This window comes from Pimephales promelas, chromosome 17 (assembly GCF_988280905.1).
Source record: "Pimephales promelas chromosome 17, fPimPro1.hap1.1, whole genome shotgun sequence".
Taxonomy (NCBI): Eukaryota; Metazoa; Chordata; class Actinopteri; order Cypriniformes; family Leuciscidae; genus Pimephales; species Pimephales promelas.
In genome coordinates this window covers 29513764-29534520 of record NC_142785.1, presented here as the reverse complement: position 1 = coordinate 29534520, position 20757 = coordinate 29513764, and the positions used below count along the sequence as shown (strand labels likewise).

Genomic DNA, 20757 nt, shown 5'->3' with positions numbered 1-20757 from the left:
AACACTCATTTCATGCACATTCGCTAACAAACAAATACGCAATAGCCTACACCACAAAGCATTTTAATCTGACAAGCTTTGAGTAGAACCGAAGATAAGGTAATATGTGACTTGCTGCATGTGTGTATGTCTGTGTACATATACAAGCATGTGTATGCGCATTATTGTGCTGCCGAGTGTTTATTCGAGGAATTGTAAATAGGGATGTTCCGTGCGATTGTGGGGCCTATTGTTTGCTTTAATCGCTACTTTAGCCGTGAGGTTGTCTAAACATTTTCATGATCTCCTGTGCTGGCCATGTTCAAGCTGATAGTAGAGCAGGTAATCACTCAGAATCCTTAAGCCTTGATGATCCTCTCAACACACACACACACACACAAATACATCTCATTCAATCGGCCCACCATTCAGCCAAATCCCCGCAACAGTCTTCAGCTTACTTTTGCTTTTTACAAGCAAAATCGCACCTTTATCTGAATAGAAGTAGTTGCTGAATTTGAAACCACAAGCTTACTACCACAGTATTTCTGCCATGACGATATAGTAATAATAATAAGAGTAGTATGCAGTCTGTTTCAGTGAGTTGATTCAATATCGATTCGATTTATTAGCACTGATCATGAAAGTCTCTATTGGGAAAACATGCCTTGGTTATTTAAGATGGCATTCATATTTCTTGTAATTCGTAATTGATTAAAAAAAATTAAAAATTGAAATCTACTTGGCAACAATGGCAGGTCGAAAATATGGAATAAATAAATACAACTTTTTCCAAGTGCATTCTGCCTATTAAAATATCATCTTAAACTATATGCGATTAGCAATGACAAACATTTTAAACAGTATCATGCTACAGGTTAATTCAGCATTGAATTAAATGGTGGGATGGTGTCTCTAATGGTCTACGGCATATTTTAGCAAATGTAGGATGAAATTTGCTCATTTCAAAATAAATTTGCACACCATGCACAGCATCTCGAACATTTGTGTGTTTGTGTTAGTCTGCTCCTGTACTGTTGTTAAACTGCAGTAAACGATTATTCCTGTTCTGCCCACTATTCCATATCACAGAGGGGTCACCATGCCTCATTGCTATCAAGCGCATAAACAGCACACATGTGCACAAAAACACTTCTCAGACACAGAGGGGAAAAAAAACAGAAACCTCTTCACCTCATGTAAGGTTTTCCTTGTTGGGCACATGCTTCAATTCTTTCGCTGTGGAGAAAGAGACAGCATCTCCACACTAGCAGGATTGCTGCCTGGACCTCCTATTGAGGACAATGCATCATTCTGTCTCAATGTTGGCACGACACACAGTCATACTGAGGGGAAAACAGAGACAATACATGCCCACAATAACTCTCCCAAGCTCTACAGAGAGAAAATAACTGCACTAATTTCGGTTGTCCACACGTGTAATTGGTGTCTTGAACCCCCAAGAATACAGATAAAGCACTGGACTGTCAGATAAGTGTAGAGAACAAAATCATAATGCCTATCTCGTTATGTCTCAAAGGGGAAAGGGAGGAAGAGAGGAAGGGGGAGGTTGTGCACTGGAAAAGAGAAGGAGAAGAACAAAAAGCATGCTGATATAGTATAGATTTAGCCTTTAGTGCTGTGAGACCGCTCCTCAATAATCTATATTTCTATGGTAACTGAGATGTTGATGTTTTGATATGTAAACGGTTGCTGTGGAATGTGCACAGACGAGACCTAAAGTAAGTTACCTTTTAATTTGTGTCCCTCAAAGTATGTTTACAGCACTCCATTGCCAGTATTATATTATATTATATCATATTAGATTCATAAAAAGTCATATTACTTGTAATGTAATGACATATTTTATTCCAGTCTTCATTCTGATTCATAAAGTTTGTCTTTGAATCAGTGACTATGGCGTATCTTCTGTGCAACTTAGTGAGATGTTAACAGTCAAAAACAGGCGATTGATTATTATAGACCTGACACTAATGTTCCAGCTGTTTTGATGTCATCACCTGATATACCTGTTGTTTTCTGACACACTTTCCATATCCCATGTGTTGACAAAGAACATCTCAAATCACAAGAAAACCATTTATAGCTTCAACTGTTTTATAAGAGAAGTGTTTGCAACTGCGAGTGTGAATGTGTCAGATTTTATGAGTACCCTTGGGAATAGTGCAATGCTCTATTCCTGGAGGTAACTTAGTCATCTAAGGAAAAGTTGGCAGGCATGCAGGTAAAATGAAATCATGATGCTGTTTTATATCGCTGTGGTGTACATACAATTATTAGGTTACTTGATGCAATATTGCACCAAAACCAATGGGTCAATCTATCTAATGGATCTATCTATCTAATCTATCTTTCTAATCTACCTAATCTATCTTTCTAATCTACCTAATCTACCTAATCTATCTATCTATCTATCTATCTATCTATCTATCTATCTATCTATCTATCTATCTATCTATCTATCTATCTATCTATCTATCTATCTATCTATCTATCTATCTATCTATCTATCTATCTATCTATCTATCTATCTATCTATCTATCTATCTATCTATCTATCTATCTATCCATGCATCCATCTGTCTATCTATCTTTTAAAACCACTAAAGTAAAACTTATTTCAATCTGAAAACGTAAGCTTTTGAAACTACTCCAAACTTCCTGGCTTTGCTTTTTCTTAAAGTTTGATTACTAATATATATATATATATATATATACATACTGTATATATATATATATATATATATATATATATATATATAATTGTTAGTTTTTCTCCGTTGCTTTGGTGCATTTGTCACATCACTATTTACATTTGCACAACAGTTAATGCAGTTCTCAAAACAATTAGTACAAACTGCAAAACTTAGTTGATAACCTGCAAAAGTGTGTCACTTGCTCAAAATGGATAACTCATTCCTCAAAAGCAAGTATTCATGCCATTGAAAGTGTCAGTGTCGTCAAGATGAAAAGTCCTAACACCAGTGTTTATGAACAATATATTCAAATGGCTTTGTCATGTTTTCATTATGACAGTTTACTCTGTAAGTGTTTGCCAATGCAAAAAAGTCAGATCTTGGTGACACTACCTGAAAATGCTCAAGACAGTCCTATAAACTATTTGCACAGCCATTTGAAAACTACAGTAAAGTGTCACATTACTGTATTTAGTGAGGTACAGTAACTGAGTACAAGACACTGAATATGTATGTTTCCCATTTTTACTGCATAGTCTTTGCAATTCTAATTTGTTCAGAGCATTGTGCAAAAGAAAAAAAAAAAATCACCCTTATTTACAACAAACATAAACTCCCTTTGGGTAGATCGGTGCACAACTGTAAACAATATCACAGTACATATTGGAACTGAACGTACAACATATACTGTAAATCATGCATGCACATCTCCTCTCATCAGTGAAAGCTGAGGTTCACCTGTGAGAAATTGTTCAATTTAGGATTAAAAAGGGTTTTTTTAAGATAAAAAAAAAAATTGCTTGACGGATTTTGACAACTAGTTTAACATTTTTGTATGTGATGACTCAAGCAATGAAATGAGGACTATTAGTTTTAAATGGAATGACTATTCAACATTCACAAGTATAGTTAATTTGGACTGATATGACATAAGCAAATGATAATGTTATAAAACAGCAGTGAGTTGTATGAAAGCAATTGATGCATGTCCAAAAGCATTTGCAATTTGTTGGAAGGAATGAGAAACTGCTACTATGATGTGCACAAATGCCTAAATGTTGTGGAGGTTGAACTAACTGTTGTGCAAATGTAAATAGTGATGTGAGAAATGCACCAAAGCGACTGAGAAAAACTGTAATATTTCATTTTGTATACTTAGTATATACTGTTCAAAACTTCAGGGTCAGGAATTCATAACAAATATTCAAAAGGACCAATTCATTTGATTGATTGAAAGTAACAATACAAACATTTATAATGTTCCAAAATATAAGCATTTCACATAAATGCTATCTCTTTTGAATATTAAATTAATCAAAGAATCCTGAATAGAAGTTAACATGGTTCCCACAAGAATATTAATCAGCACAACCATTTTCAACATTGATATTAATAATACATGTTTCTTGAGCAGCAAATCAGCATATTAGAAGGATTTCTGAAGGATCATGTGACTGAAGACTGGAGTAATGATGCTGAAAGTTCAGCTTTTCATCTCAGGAATGAATTACATTTTGAAACTTTAAAATAGAAAACAGTTATTTAAAAAGTCCCTATATAGAGTAATGATTCTTGTTCACAGCTTCAAAACCTGGTAGAACTTGGACAACCATAGTGTTTCAATTCGGCACATAAACACTCCTGTCACTTCTAAAGCAGTGTGTACGTGATAGATGATGTCTAGAAAGTATTGTGGGGATCCTGGCTGTGTTATTTTCATGCATGCTGTGTGCATTTAGAGGGAAGCATATGGACACAGTTAGTGCTCCCCATCCTCATACAGTATATCTCCACTAACACTAAAAGAGATCAACGCAGTGCAGTTTCAGTAATATTATACCAGCTGTTATTATTGACGAGGCTGATCTCGTTCCACTAGGCGGAGACAATAGAGGTAGTCTAAAGAAGATGTGTGCTGCAATAATAAGTCCTGTCACGCTGCCCGTATTTAAGTACTGAGCTCAATTCAAATCAAAGAAAGTCACCTTGCGCACTCTCCAGTCGAGCTGAATGTTCAAGTTTACCTTTGGGGGAGACCATAATGTCAGACACAATTACCCTAAAGTGCTCTTAACAGTGATGTTTGAGAGATGTTTTGATAATGCGGTTGCGGTTGAATGAATGATGGGCTCTCTGTCATTTTCAGCGAATGGTTGAGTCACGACACAGCGTTGAATGACTATGGCCTGGAGGGAGGACATTTTACATGTACTGTATATTAATGTTTCTGTATTTAAAAGTCAAGCTTTTTGTGCTTTTCGGTCCAATAGTGTGACTTTATCATCACAGCTTGATTGGAAATTTCACAAGAGATTATTACCTTGGTTTTCTTCACACAAAATATGCTTCATATTTCAAGTCCTCAAGTCTTGATAAACTTTTTATAAAACTTCATTCACTGAGAGACAATTCTAATTAGTGTACTGCATGGCAAACTGAGCCAACCGCTGAGCTTTATGTATTTGTTGTTTGAATAGATTGTCCAGAACATAAGACCTTACCCTTTTGAGCATGATGATTCCCTCCTGATTGTGCTCGTTGGTGGTGATGTCAAACATGGCTCCTCCATCTCCAGGAACAATGTTATATTCCACCTCTGCGTTTTTCCCTATGTCCAGATCATGAGCTTTGATTCGGCCAACCGCTGACCCGACTGCTGATGACTCTGGTACACGCAGATGGAAGATGCCTGTAGAATCAAAATCAGTTTTTTTTTTTAAGCACATGTTGGGGAAGCTGCTTTGAAAACTAGTTTCGAGCAAATGATTCGTTTTTTTTTATGTTTGGAATAACATGAACAAATGAATAAAAAAATTGTGACATGAAATGCAATGCCTAGAAATCCCCCAAAAATCTATTCGTGTGAATGCGATAACTTCTTGTTTCGACAAACACAACATATATATTTACCTCAGAAATTAAAGTATGTGGATGTGGATTGTATTTCATGTCGCGGTTTTTTTTTTTTTTTTCATGTCTTGAAATTTCGTTATAGCCTTTGCATTTTCGAATGCTCTTTGAATACATTACAGTATATATGTATATATATATATATATATATATATATATATATATTAACAAAACCCAATCATATGCCCCCAAAACACTAGGCATATATGACACATGTTGCATGTGATCATTCTGTGATGGGCTACTTTTGCATCTTTACTTTTAAAACGTGATGCTGGTCGCTATTCACTTCCAGTTTATGGAAAAAATGCTTGTTTTTGGCTAAGCTACACTGTGAAAACTGCTGAGCTAATGTCATGCTACTAAAACTGTAGTTAAGTTAGTAGAACGGCTAGTATGAGTTAGTTACCCCTGCTAGTGTAACACAGTCTCATCCCAAAAAGTCATATAACTGACGTCTTGGGGCGTATTTTGACCATACGTCAATATCCGCCTTTTTAGGGCCCCCTTAAACGTCGGTAGATGGCGATCCCGGGCCGTCATACAACTGACGCTTTACCTTTAACGTCAGTTAGGTGACGGGTTAGGTTTAGGGTTAAGTTTAGGTATGGGGTAGAGTTAGGATCCCATAACCTCATCTACCGACGTTTAAGGGGGCCCTAAAAAAGCGAATATTGACGTATGGTCAAAAGACGTCCCAAAACGTCAGTTATATGACGTCTTGGGATGAGACCGGGTTGGCTAGTGAAGACACATGCACGGTAGGCACAAACAGATCATGCTGATTAGTAAAAATGAATGAGTTGAGTGGCCAATCCCGCAAAAAAAAAAAAAAAAAAAAAAACACCTCAGCTAATTAAGAAGTCATTTGATGCTTTAGTGCAATGAACCAAAAGACAAACAACGAGAGAGAGAGAGAGAGAGAGAGAGAGAGAGAGAGAGAGAGAGAGAGAGAGAGAGAGAGAGAGAGAGAGAGAGAGGGCCCAGAATGCAGCAGTCATCATAGTACCATCCTCTGAGACATGCAGATGGAAATCTACTTCTCTCCCAGGGTATTACCAATATTTACACAGCGAGAAAACCAGTGCTCATCACTGAAACTCAACATGATTTCCATTTCACGATTTCTGAGCGCAAATGGAGCCTGTTCACATTCACTTGTTTAAAGGCTTGGGCTTATTTCAGTGGAAAAATAAACAAAGGATGTTCTACAAGTATAAAAATGCATAAAATATGAGGCTGTTAGGTAGAAGCTATGAAGACTGCTTTCTCATGCTTTTACTTAGGAAACTTTGATTTCTCTAAAAATCGCATTAATTCATCCATATTCAAATCTAGTATGATGATAAACTCAAGAACCAATGATATTTGTGTGCAGTTTTTTTTTCTCTCTCTCTCTCTCTTTCCACGCTTCTCTGGGGATGCTGTTAAATATGCTGCATTTACTGGTTTATCCAAACAATATTTATAGATTCAAGATTGTTTATTTATTTTTCAAGAAATGCTGGCATAATATCTCTCTATGAATGAATTCAGTTTAGACTTTCCTATGTGCATTTAAAAAGAAAATGCTGCACATTTGCATTACCAGTGAAAGGTTTAGACACACTTTCCTGAAATAATGGTTCTCATTATCTTAAAAACCTTTTGATCTAAAGGTTTATGCATAAATGCTTTAAATTTGTTTGGTACACAGAATAAATTGTGGCTACTAAAATTTTATATTTTAAAAAGAGCAGATGGCAAACCTCTGAACTCTTTTGCATGACGTTAAAAAATAGTTTCCCAGGATGTTTAAGCAAGCTTGGACAATACAGATTTTTAGTCACTAAATTATTTCCATACTTCCATTTGTAATGGGAAAACTCTGAATAACAAGCAAACAATAATAATAAAATAATGGAAGTATGCGAATTATATAGTTACCATTAAACAAAGGATTGTTGAACCTATAGAATTTCTGGTTACACTTTATTTTGATGGTAATTAACGTTGCACCTACTTGTCAACTAACTTTCATTAGAGTATTAGTAGTGGTAGGGTTTGCAGAATAACCTCTGAACAAGAATACGGGGAATAATCCACTTTAAAGTCCCCTTGTGTTGAAAATCAAGTTTTCAATGTTATGTCTATGTGGAATTCATTAGTCAAAACCGTTGCTGAGTATTTTTTCCTCACTGTACGTTCACACCAGACACGAATAGCGCATCAAATTCGCGCCTAACGTGTCTAATCATACGCTTGAACACTTTGAATCAATTTGCGAGTCAAGAGCGAAATCGACGCGTGTAAAAACAAAAACTTGAAGTGAAATTTACGCGCGGCACATCCAAAGTTCAGATATTTCAACTCAGGCGGCAGGCGCGAATTCGTGTGAAACGCATGAATGCACAACTAGGACGAACTAAATCATTTGATGCTCAATTCGCGCACTTTGTGCCTTTCGCATGAACTTGACGTGCAAATTAGGCGTATTCGCGTCTACCGCGCCGCGCTCTATGCCTCATTCGCGCCACATTAATTTTTTACGTGCGTAACACGTCTTTGCATTGGGTTAACATTGAAATCACTCACGCCTGACGTGCTATTTGTGTCCGTTGTGAACGCACAATAAAACCTGCAGTGAACCAAATACAGTCTCAAAAACGCTGGTGTTTCACAAACTACCTTATAACCAATCACGTTATTGTGTAATCATCAACAAGTGGATCTCTATGCCGGTGTGAGTGAGTGGAGGTAAAGCTCCAACTTGCCTCAAAACACCTGCTCAGAAGTGTTATAATATGCCTAGTGAGTCCTTGATCAGCTGGTTCAGGTGTGTTTAATGAGCCCGTTCTCATCCCAAAGCGCCATATAGGACGCTTTTGCAAAAGCGTAAATATCCAACGCACATGGCACCCTTTAACGTAAAATGAGACGCAGATATATTTGGGCAGAAGGCGCCCCCTAGTGGTCTAACCCTTACCCTACACCATACAACTTAACCATAACCGAAGCGTCTCATTAGACGTTAAAGGGTGCCATGTGCATTGGATATTTACGCTTTTGCAAAAGCGTTGTATATGGCGCTTTGGTATGAGAATGCGTTGGTTTAATTGGGATCGGAGCTAAACTTTGCAGGACAGTGACCTAACAGGACTGATTTGAGTTGGTAGTTTATCACTTATCCATTGTCTTACTTTTGGAGAACCTAGGTGGGTTGTCGTTGACGTCACTTAGGGTGATGTTGATGGTGGTGGTCCCTGCCAGACCCCCTAACTGCCCACCCATGTCTTTGGCCTGGATGAGAACCTGATACAGCTCCTTCACCTCCCGGTCCATGTTGGGTAGAGCTGTCCTGATCACACCTGCGCACAGATCGAAAGACTGTGTTAATGGAAAGAAGAGACCAGAGAAAAGGACGATAAAGGGATAGTGAGCTAGACAGAGAGTGTAGATGAAGAGGCTGTGAATACAGGGAGGTATCAGCGAGTGGAGAGAATCGGATTACAGAAAAGAGGGTAAGGTGAGGAGAAGAATAGGGTTTAGACCTGAGAATGCTGAGAATGAAGCCTGCTGAGAAAGGGATGTGAGTGGTAATCTAAAATAACAGACACAATTGAGATTGAGAGCGGTAAAAGAAAAGCAAATGGATGGAAGTCTGTAGCATTGTGAAAAAGGAAACCGGAGCAAATTGAACTTAAAGGTGCAGTGTGCCATTTCTAAGCTGGAAATCAATTAATCTTTCAGCATGACTTTTGGGTTGTTTTAGGGTTCAATTTAGTGTTTGGGGATTATAAATTAGTCATGCTTAGGTACACATCCTGGTAGATATGTCTTGGTTGACGTTTCCTACATTTTTGACACTTTTATCATGGTTGTAAAATGTACCAACATGTTTTAATCCATGGAACATGGCGTCTACTCAGTGGAATGGAATCCAAACGATGGGTTGAGGTTTTGCTAATTAGCACGACCCTGTTAGCCTCTGATGCAGGAAACATTATAACAAATAACTCAAAGGCTGATTTTGCTGTACTTGACCATTCTTAACCTTTTTGCTGACTTTTAAAACTAAAGGAATATTCAGGGTTCAACGTGAAGTGATATAATGTAAATAAACACAAAGATAATCATTTTGAAGTGAAAAAGTTTATAGCAAGGCACTTAATTAAAGAAAATGTGGCCAATTTGGGGAGGATGTTAAAGCATAAATCTGAAGCTTAATATTTTACAGAATAAAAGTTAAACAGATTATTTTTGGTATGTGGCTTTAAGACTTCTGTATGCCTTTTGTTTTGATTGGCTCTTTGCATGGAAAGTTCATATCAGTTCAGATTGTCATTCATATTGCAAGTTGCTCAACATTGAATAGGTGTTTATGTAAACTTGTGCATCCATATTTTAATGTATTATGTATTTAGTTTTGACCAATGCGATGATGATTTATCATCATATATATATATATATATATATATATGGCTCTTTGAAATATATATATATATATATATATATATATACAGCCCATTCTCACCCCCAAGGCGTCACTTAACTGATGCCTTGGGAAGCATTTGGACATGCTTCAATATCTGACGCTTTAGGCGCCCTTTAGCGTCAGTTGGATGACGCCCTAGGATTGCGTGTACCCTACCCCCACCCCACACCTAAACCTAACCGCGTCCTCTAACTGACGCTTTCCTTTAGCGTCAGTTAGATGACGCCGTAGGATCGCGTCATGTAAGTGACGCTAAAGGGCGCCTTAAACGTCAAATATTGAAGCATGGTCAAAGGTGACGCCTTGGGGTGAGAATGCGTTGATATATATTACCCCCTTCAGAACACATTTTTGCTTCTAGCAATCAGCTGTTAAAAAAGGGAAAAGCACATATGGTTTCTAAAATACCATAGAAAGTGTTCTCCTTGGTCATCAAACTGTTAAAACCTTCCCGAAACCAGTGAAATACACATTTACCTTCAAGTGTTTTTCTCTGGCTATAAGATTGAGGTCAGCCCTAAAGCTTCTGATGCTTAACAGTCTTAACAAGCTGACAAAGCCAATGTAGCAACACCTTTCCTCGCTTTTCTCCCATAAAGCACAACTAATGCATTTCCCAACGTCACAAGAAGCTTTCCCAGATCAAGAGAGCACTTCATAGGATGAATTAGATATGGCGTTAAAAAGGGCACAGACCTTCATACAAAACCAGTTCAAATGTAAAAGGTATGCTCATGGGATTCTCTAGACCTGTTATATGAGGCAGTAATTAAAGGAGTAGTTCACCTAAAAATCATCATGCATTGAAAACAGAACCTCTGCATGAGATCTTTAAAAAATTAATAAATAAATAAATAAATAAATAAATAAATAATAACAATAATAATAACACAGGATTGGAACTACATGGGGGTGATTGAATGGTAGCAAACTGCAATATTTAGTTGACCTATTCCTTTAAGGTGTGTGTTTCCTGAGTCTGTTTTCTCTCAAGACTCTGTTGATTCCATTATGCATTTTACCCCCTGACTTTTTTACCCCGGCCTCATCTCACATCTTTTGTTTGCTGTCAATTTTATTATGGCCTGCATGCGACAAAACCAGATTTTTCTTCTTTTACTAGTCATTTTGATTTGTTCACCCTTTGAGCCCAGTGGGTTTGCTGATATCAGGATATTATATTTTTATTCATGTATTCCTGTCTGCTATGCTTCATACTTGCTCAACAGGGCCGTAAACATACTGACATACATACAAGTGTGAAATTCCCGTACACGCTTAATCAAGTTTTCCTGGCAGGTTTGGGCTTTGTGCTTTTACATATTGGATATTACAGGTCACTGAATGCAGAGGATGCCCATTAGTAGATTCACATTCATATAGTAAACACTCCTGAATATTGCATGACAAAACATTTACTGGCATAAAATAAAAGGCAGTTTGTTTGCTGCATCATTTGATGATGCTACAGTTCTTCCAGCCATATAAACAACAGAAAAATCCATTTGCTCTTGCCAAGCTGAATTTATTTTTTTACCTGGAGGGTATTGGGGTCTGAAAAGTAGCACCTGATTAACCATATATCTTTTCAGGCCTGTTTAGCGGACAGTATGTCCCTTTCTGCCCCGCTATTTAAATTAATTGCCGTTTATTTTGAGTTACAAATCCATTTTCTTGGCTGGCCACATTATCAAATCAAACCGCCGAGCTTATTTGTCTAATAGGGTCAATGAATGTAATTATGTTGAAACCTGTGAACTGTGAAATTAATGAGCCTAGCCTGTTGTTATTACTCAAACAAAGCAGTGGAACTGTTTATATATATATATATATATATATATATATATATATATATATATATAATAATCATTTAATTTTTAATGTAGCAAACATTTTTCTGTATGTTTTCTCTTAAATATTCAGGAGTGATTTACCAGTTTTGGGGTCGACGGAGAAGTACGGCTGGCCGTGCAGTATGCTGTACACCACCCGGGCACTGTTGCCATATGTAGGGTCGTCTGCATCTGTAGCCGTCACCTTCATCACGTACGTACCTGCAAGCAGACAGAGGATATTCATTTGTCTTAAACTGCATGAATAGATATGAAAGATGTGCTTTATTTGAGGTTACAACTGTATGTATCAGCCCTTGGTACTGTAGATTGGATAGGGTGTGACTCGAAAAAAGGCCTATATAGGAACGTTATTATGTGCGTTTGTTCTGATGGGCTGACATAAAACCAAGTAGATTCCTGTGTACTGATTTTCCACTTTATTTCGATATGTCTGCAATAGCAGTTTTTACATTACAAAGGCCAGCACTTTTAAATTGCCCAATAAATGACAAACCATCCGTATTGTAGAATGAACTGATGGTCACGGGCCATTGAATCACTGTGTTTTACTGAATCACTGTGTTTTACTGAAATGCAGCAGAATTCTGCACAATGACCATCTTGCAATTTAGCAGCAACTGTGTGTTCTTCTAGAATAGTTTCCTGATTATATACACTCACCTAAATGATTATTAGGAACACCTGTTCAATTTCTCATTAATGCAATTATCTAATCAACCAATCACAAGGCAGTTGCTTCAATGCATTTAGGGGTGTGGTCCTGGTCAAGACAATCTCCTGAACTCCAAACTGAATGTCAGAATGGGAAAGAAAGGTGATTTAAGCCATTTTGAGCGTGGCATGGTTGTTGGTGCCAGACGGGCTGGTCTGAGTATTTCACAAACTGCTCAGTTACTGGGATTTCCACACACAACCATTTCTAGGGTTTACAAAGACTGGAAAAAATGTTGCCTGGTCTGATGAGTCTCGGTTTCTGTTGAGACATTCATATGGTAGAGTCAGAATTTGGCGTAAACAGAATGCGAACATGGATCCATCATGCCTTGTTACCACTGTGCAGGCTGGTGGTGGTGCTGTAATGGTGTGGGGGATGTTTTCTTGGCACACTTTAGGCCCCTTAGTGCCAATTGGGTATTGTTTAAATGCCACGGCCTACCTGAGCATTGTTTCTGACCATGTCCATCCCTTTATGGCCACCATGTACCCATCCTCTGATGACTACTTCCAGCAGGATAATGCACCGTGTCCCAAAGCTCGAATCATTTCAAATTGGTTTCTTGAACAAGACAATGAGTTCCCTGTACTAAAATGGCCCCCGCAGTCACCAGATCTCAACCCAATAAAGCATCTTTAGGATGTGGTGGAACAGGAGCTTCGTGCCCTGGATGTGCATCCCACAAATCTCATCAACTGCCAGATGCTATCCTATCAATATGGGTCAACATTTCTAAAGAATGCTTTCAGCACCTTGTTGAATAAACGCCAAGAATTAAGACAGCTCTGAATGCGAAAGGGGGTCAAACACAGTAGTATGGTGTTCCTAATAATATTTTAGGTGAGTATATACACATCATTCTCTTGCTTGTGATATATTGCCTATATATATTGGAATATATACAGTTAGTGTATATATCTACAGGTATATTTCATAAGAAGTATAGGGTCAATTGTGATTTTATATCATCTTTTATGAAAACACTCAAACCACAATGTAGGATGAATGATCGCACTGTACTGTGAGATAATGGATGAAACTTGAAGGCCTTGGAAGAGCGAGAAAATAAATAAATAAAAGAAACCAAGAAGTAATTGTACAGATTTTAAATCAAGGCCATTTCCCCATGGAAGTCCTTTTCAACCAGCTGATGCAATTACCTTTGATTTTTTTTTTTTTAGTTGTCTCAGCAGCACACATCGACCTGCTTTCAGATTGTTCTGGCCTCCACATGCAGAGGTGAAAAGCATTAAAAACCTACACAGTTCCCCCTTTTAAGTTACCTCCAAATTAGAGTCACATTCTGTGAGAGAAAAATCCTGCAACCTGATGGATCTAAAGTCAAGAAATACGGACAAATTGATAAGGCAGAATTGCAGGAATTCTCCTCTCTTGTTTGTGCGTAACAGCAAGACTCAGTTATGCTTTTGTGATGGCAGCAGCCACAATATAAATCACACAGACGTCTACAAAATAGGCCTAAAGCTTCAATGTTGGACTATGGTGCACTTATAAACTGGTCTATTCACATTTCGCTATCTGAGATCATGAGTCGAGCTTTGATTCAGCTGGGAAGGGGAGGGTTTCATTTCATTCTTTTGCCATTCAGATCAAGGAAAAGGCAATCTCAAAGTGTATTACCCTGATCTGTCATCCTCAGGGGAAGCAACATGAAAAGGGCTTTGGTGTTGGACGGGGCATGCAGTTTATTAAGCTTGACACCAAATTGTATGTCAGACTTTTACTCTTGGTGTTTTACCTCTTGCCATTCAAAGCTTTCTTTATTGCTTTTGTTTATCTGAATCTAAAATTTGGCTTTTCCATGATTCAAATCTCTTTAAACTCACAAGCTCAAAACAAATTCGAAACAAAACTGTTTGCTTTGTGCTTAACAGATGAAAGGCGATTTACATCAGGGGTTTTATGTCCGTATTATGTTGTAAGAAGTGATTTATCTCCTGTAATTTTCCGTTTTACAGAACCAGCTTTCATAAGATGCAATGAAACTTTCTAAGAACTCCCGTTGTTTTATCCTTACGATGATCAAGAATGACATGATATCACATGATTTCTTCATGTGTAAACCATACAAAAATAGAGTATCAAGACAAAAGCATTATAATACTTTAAGATAATCTCATTATGTTTTTATAGGACTTGTTACAGATTTATGAACAGTTCCACCAAATCTAGCTTTTCCTAAAATAGTCAGTGAATGCTTTCGGTTTTAAGACTGATCTCTCTCAGGGCCCATGACTACAAATGATTATGAGTCCCAGAGAAGTACTGCTTTTGTTTACTGCGCTCTATTATTGCAGGCAATTCCTGAAGTTTGTAAAGCAACTTTGTCAAAATTGCCATTCATTAAACGTGCCATACAAATAACTCTGAATGGAATTCATCTGGAATGAGGTGAAATATATATATATATATATATATATATATATATATATATATATATATATATATATAAGACTGTTGGAAACACATGGAATGTTGTAACTTTGAATTTATCGACTTCATGTTTTCCCGTCAAAATATCTGTGAAATTGTTGGCTGTTGTCAGGCTCTGTTTTGCCCATTTCCTTTAGTTTTTTTTGTCCCAAATTGGTAACACTTTATTTCCACAGTCCACTTTAGACATTCTACTAACTACAAGTAACTTTACACACTCTTGTCAACTCTCTGTAAGGTTAAGGTTTATAATAAGTTGACATGTCAGTAGAATGGAGGAGCATCAAAATAAAGTGTTGGCAGATATTAAGCAGAGAGTCTAATCCTATTCTAATGACTGCAAGTTGACATAGTCAAAGTAACCTAAAATTAGTAAAATCTTTAAAGTGAACTTTTGAAATAAAGCATTACTAAACCGTTTGACATTTAGTATAAATTAAACATGATAATTCTAAACAAGCGAGAATCCATCAACATTAATTTGTGCACATATTTTTAAACTAAAAGTTATAGTGGATCCTGTTCAGTAAATCCTTGACAAATATACCAGAGCATAGGGGAATGCAGACAAGTGCTGCGTTATTATATTATAAACGTCATTAACAATTTTTATTTTGCGTGTTTGTATACTCTGTATCATTTCTGTGATCAAATATCGCTGAAGTCTGATTACAAATTGTTTTGAGATTAAATGTTTCAGTGAGTGCAAACGACAATGGTGGGCCCTTGATGTTTCCATCTAAACTGGTTAACAAACAAGCTTTCGTCTCTTCTGTAGCCTATAAATCAGTGAAGTACCCTGTTAAATGTTATATAACACAAAGGAACCAGCATTTCATCGACCATCATGTTTGCAGGGAACGTAGCGTCATATTACATAGCTCCCCAGCGTGGCCTCAGGGATTGATGCATCGTCTGCAATCATATTTGACATCATGATTAAGAATATTTGTCCAAATAATGGAGGCCATTATGACTTTAACAAGCTCTGCAATGTGTTCCATGAATGCAAGAGGATAGCGCTACATTGATCTGCTAGTAGTTACAGCGATTGGATTAGGCTGTGTGGAAATCAATACAACTTCTGGCCGGTATAAGAGACAAGCCTCTTTAGAGAAGCAGAGACAGTAACAAAATAAGGTCCTGCTGCCATCATCACCCAGAGCAGATGCCTTGGTGAAATAATCACTAATACAATCAAGGTCTCTGTGAGATGAGAAATCCTACTAGGGCTGTGTAATCCAGTTTGGTGGGGATTTGGAGCCCATGCACTTCTCATTATCTGACGGCACACAGTAATGTCTGGATTAGATCCCCTCTGCCACATCAATGAATATTTGGCAAACTCATAACAAGAGTAATATATGACCTCTAGCATCCCTCGCTGTAATACTGTGGCAGTCAGCCATGTAGCTTTTAGGCTTCATTGTTTGGATTACATATGTTACATTACATTACACTCGCTCGTTCGTTCATTCATTCCTTTCTGCTCTGACATTTGTTTGCATTGTTCCACTGTCCTGAAAAAAAAAAGCCAATTTTGTAACACTGTGACCATCATATAACCTTTAAGATTAATTTATTCATTGAAATTGCATAAAAAAACATTTCATTTTAATTTAGTTGTTTAGTTTTGCTACATCATTTGTTGACGCGACACAATATATGAGAGTTTGTCCTAACCAGCCACGACAGCAATACATACTGTATGTCAATTCATTTCTGCGACCGGAACAACAACATGCAAATTATGGCAATGATAATCTCAGGTACTGATTATGTGCTGTATTTAATGTAAAAATAAATAAATAAATAAATAAATAAATACATAAATAAATACATAAATAAATAAAATAATGTGAGATTTTAAATATCATATTTGCGTGACCTTTATTGAAAATTTGAATTTATAATTCACCTCAGATCCTAAATAAATTAAGGAAATGACAAATGTTCATAATGTGAACAAACAAGTGCAATCTGACAAAGATTGTTTTATTTTATTTTAGCTCCAAATGTGTATTGTTCCTTTGTGCAGAAATAGTTAAATATATATATATAAATATAATTTTGGGAAAAAAAAAAAAAAAAAAAAAAAAAAACTATATGGGAACTATTACCATTTCTACAATCTTATGTAGCGTGAACAACAATTTATATATATATATATATATATATATATATATATATATATATATAATATAACATATATAACATAATTCATATTAATGTATTAATAGGTATAAAATGTAATAATATTCTTCTTTATAAATGAACATTATCCTAGAATAATAAATGCTGCAAAAAATTTTGCCCATTGTTAGTCCATGCCTTTCTAACGCATTGACTAATGTTAGCGAATTGAACCTTGTATACAAGGAGTGTTCAATAGAGTCAGTACAGCCATGATTTTTCCTTCATTTATGTTTAAACTATAGTTTCTATATAACTATAGCAAAATTACGGCTGTATTGACTCTATTCCAAGCATTTTAGTGGGTTTCTTACCCACAGGTGACATCTCAGGCACACTAGCCATGTAGGGGCCTTCCAGGAACTTTGGCTCATTGTCGTTGATGTCCTGCACCTTGATGACAAACTCCGACTCTGGTTCCAGTGGACGGTTGGTGTCGATGTCCACCGCTTGAGCTCGTAGCGTGTAGTAAGGCTTCTCCTCCCGATCCAGACTGCGTAAAGCGTGAATGTCCCCGGTGGTCTGGTCGATGGTGAAGATGGTTCCAGCCCCATCGCCTGAGAGAGTGTATTTCACTCCGCTATCCCCTTTATCCAGGTCAGTGTGTAACTAAGGGAGACAGAAAGAGAGGCAAAAATGTGGTAAAGATATACAATATACATAATATGGCTCTCTGGAATACACAGAGTGTTTTAATGACCTTAGCTGTGTATTTGACTACCGGTATATTAATTACGTTGCATAATATGGTTAAAATAAAAAGTTAAGGGAAGGCGCATTGCCGCATTTCCAATATAGAACAGTTTATGTTATTCCAACCGGATCTCACGGCAATTCGTACGATTTTTACGAGGTGGCTAATTCGTACGAATTCATACGACCTCAATCGTACAAATTCGTATAAATTCATGCAGATGACCTACTCCTGACCCCGCACCTACCTACCCATCACTTGGATTTAGACAAATCGTACAAGTGAGGTCGTATGAATTTGTACGAATTAGCCACGTTTTAGTCACTCGTACGAATTCATTTGAATTGGTCGTAGGTTAATCTGTTAGTGGAAGAACACTTGACTGAAGCATGCTAAATTTACTTCTGCAACTGTAGATTAAGTGAAATAAAGAGAGATTACACATACAAGGATAACCTGCGTGTTATATACAGTATAAACAACGCATTCTCATCCCAAAGCGCCATATAGGACGCTTTTGCAAAAGCGTAAATATCCAACGCACATGGCACCCTTTAACGTCTAATGAGACGCTTCGGTTAGGGTTAAGTTTAGGTAAGGTGTAGGGTAAGGGTTAGACCACTAGGGGGCACCTTCTGCCCAAATATATCTGCGTCCCATTTCACGTTAAAGGGTGCCATGTGCGTTGGATATTTACGCTTTTGCAAAAGCGTCCTATATGGCGCTTTGGGATGAGAATGGGCTCGTATAAACTATGCATACGGGTCTGGAAGTTTATAATGTAATTATTCCTGACAGAAAACTTTGCTGTTTCGTCATTGACTTCACGCTGAAAAGACTTCCTTTGATTTGAACTCTGAGGATGTGATTTGCTCGGTTAGCCTGCAGGTAGATGAACCTGACCTAATTCTATCTGCACAGTAGTCTCTCAGTCAGTTTTTCACTTTTTTTTTTCTTTTTTTTATCATATGTTTTGCTGATTTCCTACTCTCGAGCTTTATGTTAGAACAGACTCATATTGTCTGGGTTGCTGTGCCATTCTTGGTGAACATGTGTCTCTAAAGTTGAATGATGGAGGAAAAATTCTGTTTTTATGATAATATTTCTTTCAGATCCAATCTATGACTGTCCACAATGTTTTGGCTGAATTAAAATTGTATGAATGGGCTCCTTTTTAAAATTTTACATATTTTTATTTTGAATTTGAATGTCCCTTAATTTTTTTTTTTTTTAGAATTACAAATACAATTTATAATTTTATTTGTATAATTTAAAATATATACATTTCTTTCTTTATTTTGACACATACTATATATTTGTAGGCTACTGTTGTTATATGAATTGAATTCTGTTTTTAATTAATATTTGTAATCTCATAAATTCCAATTTGAATTAAGGTATTTTCACCTCAGCTCTGAACAGTGCTCAACCCTAAACTGCATTTGAATGCAGTCAAAGCACAATTGTTCAACAATTATATCATATCAATGCTGTACAGTGTCATGAATCATATGCAAGTCTCCCATCTGAGGGAGCATCAATCAAAGATTGTGCAGAATTTGTTGAAACTTTAAAAAGCTTTTGTATTTCCCAATCTGCATAATATCGTACACCAGAAAGAGAGCTTAATTATCAGAACGCTTCATTGTCGCATGTCAGAATGTTCAGATGTGAATGAAAAGAAAGAGAATAGAGGAAGAAAAAAAGAAAAGAGAGATTTTCAAAAGAGCAAAAAATCAACAATCACTCCAGTAATAACTTCAAGTGGGAAAGTTAGGTGATTCTAATTAAAAATAGAATTAGCATAACAATAGTAATCAATTACACAAAAAGGATTCATGTGCAGACGGGTCCTCCAGACGTCTTGGAAGAAACCTTGTGTATATTAATGCAGAATTATTGAATATACCCCCCCCCCCCCTCCCTCCCCCCCTCTCTCTCTCTCAGACTAACTGGTCTTTCCAGATACTCAATAGGCTCTAAGGAGAAACACTTGCTCTTATTTTACACAGTCATGTGTTGAAGTCGTTCAGCAGAAACTGACAAGCACAAAAAAAAAAAAGGAAATATGTATTTACATGCAATTTCTAGTCAAATCAGAAAACGCAGCAGGGGAGAAATAGAAAGCAGAGGTTCAGCGCAAGATGTCTGTTACCTGTTAGATGTGTTCTCACTCACACACCTTTTGAATTTGCCTGATAAAAAAATACTATTCAGAACCAAACGTTCACTTTCTTTTTCCTTTTTTGACAATGCTAAAGAGTAAATATTCACTTTACAGTAATATTAATATACGAAGAGTTCAGATGCAAAAGCCTCTAAATGCCATTTGAAATTTTCTTCTTTAATGATGATTTTTATCAAACTTGTATATTTAAGTTCAGTAAATTCACTTAAATGGCAATGATAATTACCTATTAATTGTTATTTAAGTGAAATTACTGAACTTAAATATACAAGTTTGATAAAAATCATCATTAAAGAAGAAAATTTCAAATGGCATTTAGAGGCTTTTGCATCTGAAGTCTTCATACATTATTTCTTAAATAAACAACTCATTGCATATAATGAACACTTATGTTATATATATATATATATATATATATATTTGATTGTGATTTACATTAAAATATAAGGCTGAAATATAAGATTTGTGATTTATTTATTTCTATTTCATCAAATGGCAAGTTGAACTGCAAATTTGTGGCTTGCAGTCACACATCTTTGGACATTTCATTCAGAAAAGCTTAGACCTCCATTATGCT

At 36.6% G+C, this 20757-nt stretch overlaps 1 protein-coding gene across 1 annotated transcript in view; it reads right to left on the bottom strand.

Annotated features, from left to right (window-relative positions):
- Nucleotides 1-20757, bottom strand: part of cdh12b (cadherin 12b) — a 155081-nt gene that overhangs the window by 46309 nt on the left and 88015 nt on the right. The window contains exons 3-6 of the mRNA XM_039665301.2: nt 17613-17907; nt 12015-12134; nt 8786-8953; nt 5198-5385 (exon numbers count right to left, since the gene is read on the bottom strand). Coding sequence (XP_039521235.2) covers nt 5198-5385; nt 8786-8953; nt 12015-12134; nt 17613-17907 — 771 coding nt within the window. The remainder of the gene's footprint in view (nt 1-5197; nt 5386-8785; nt 8954-12014; nt 12135-17612; nt 17908-20757) is intronic.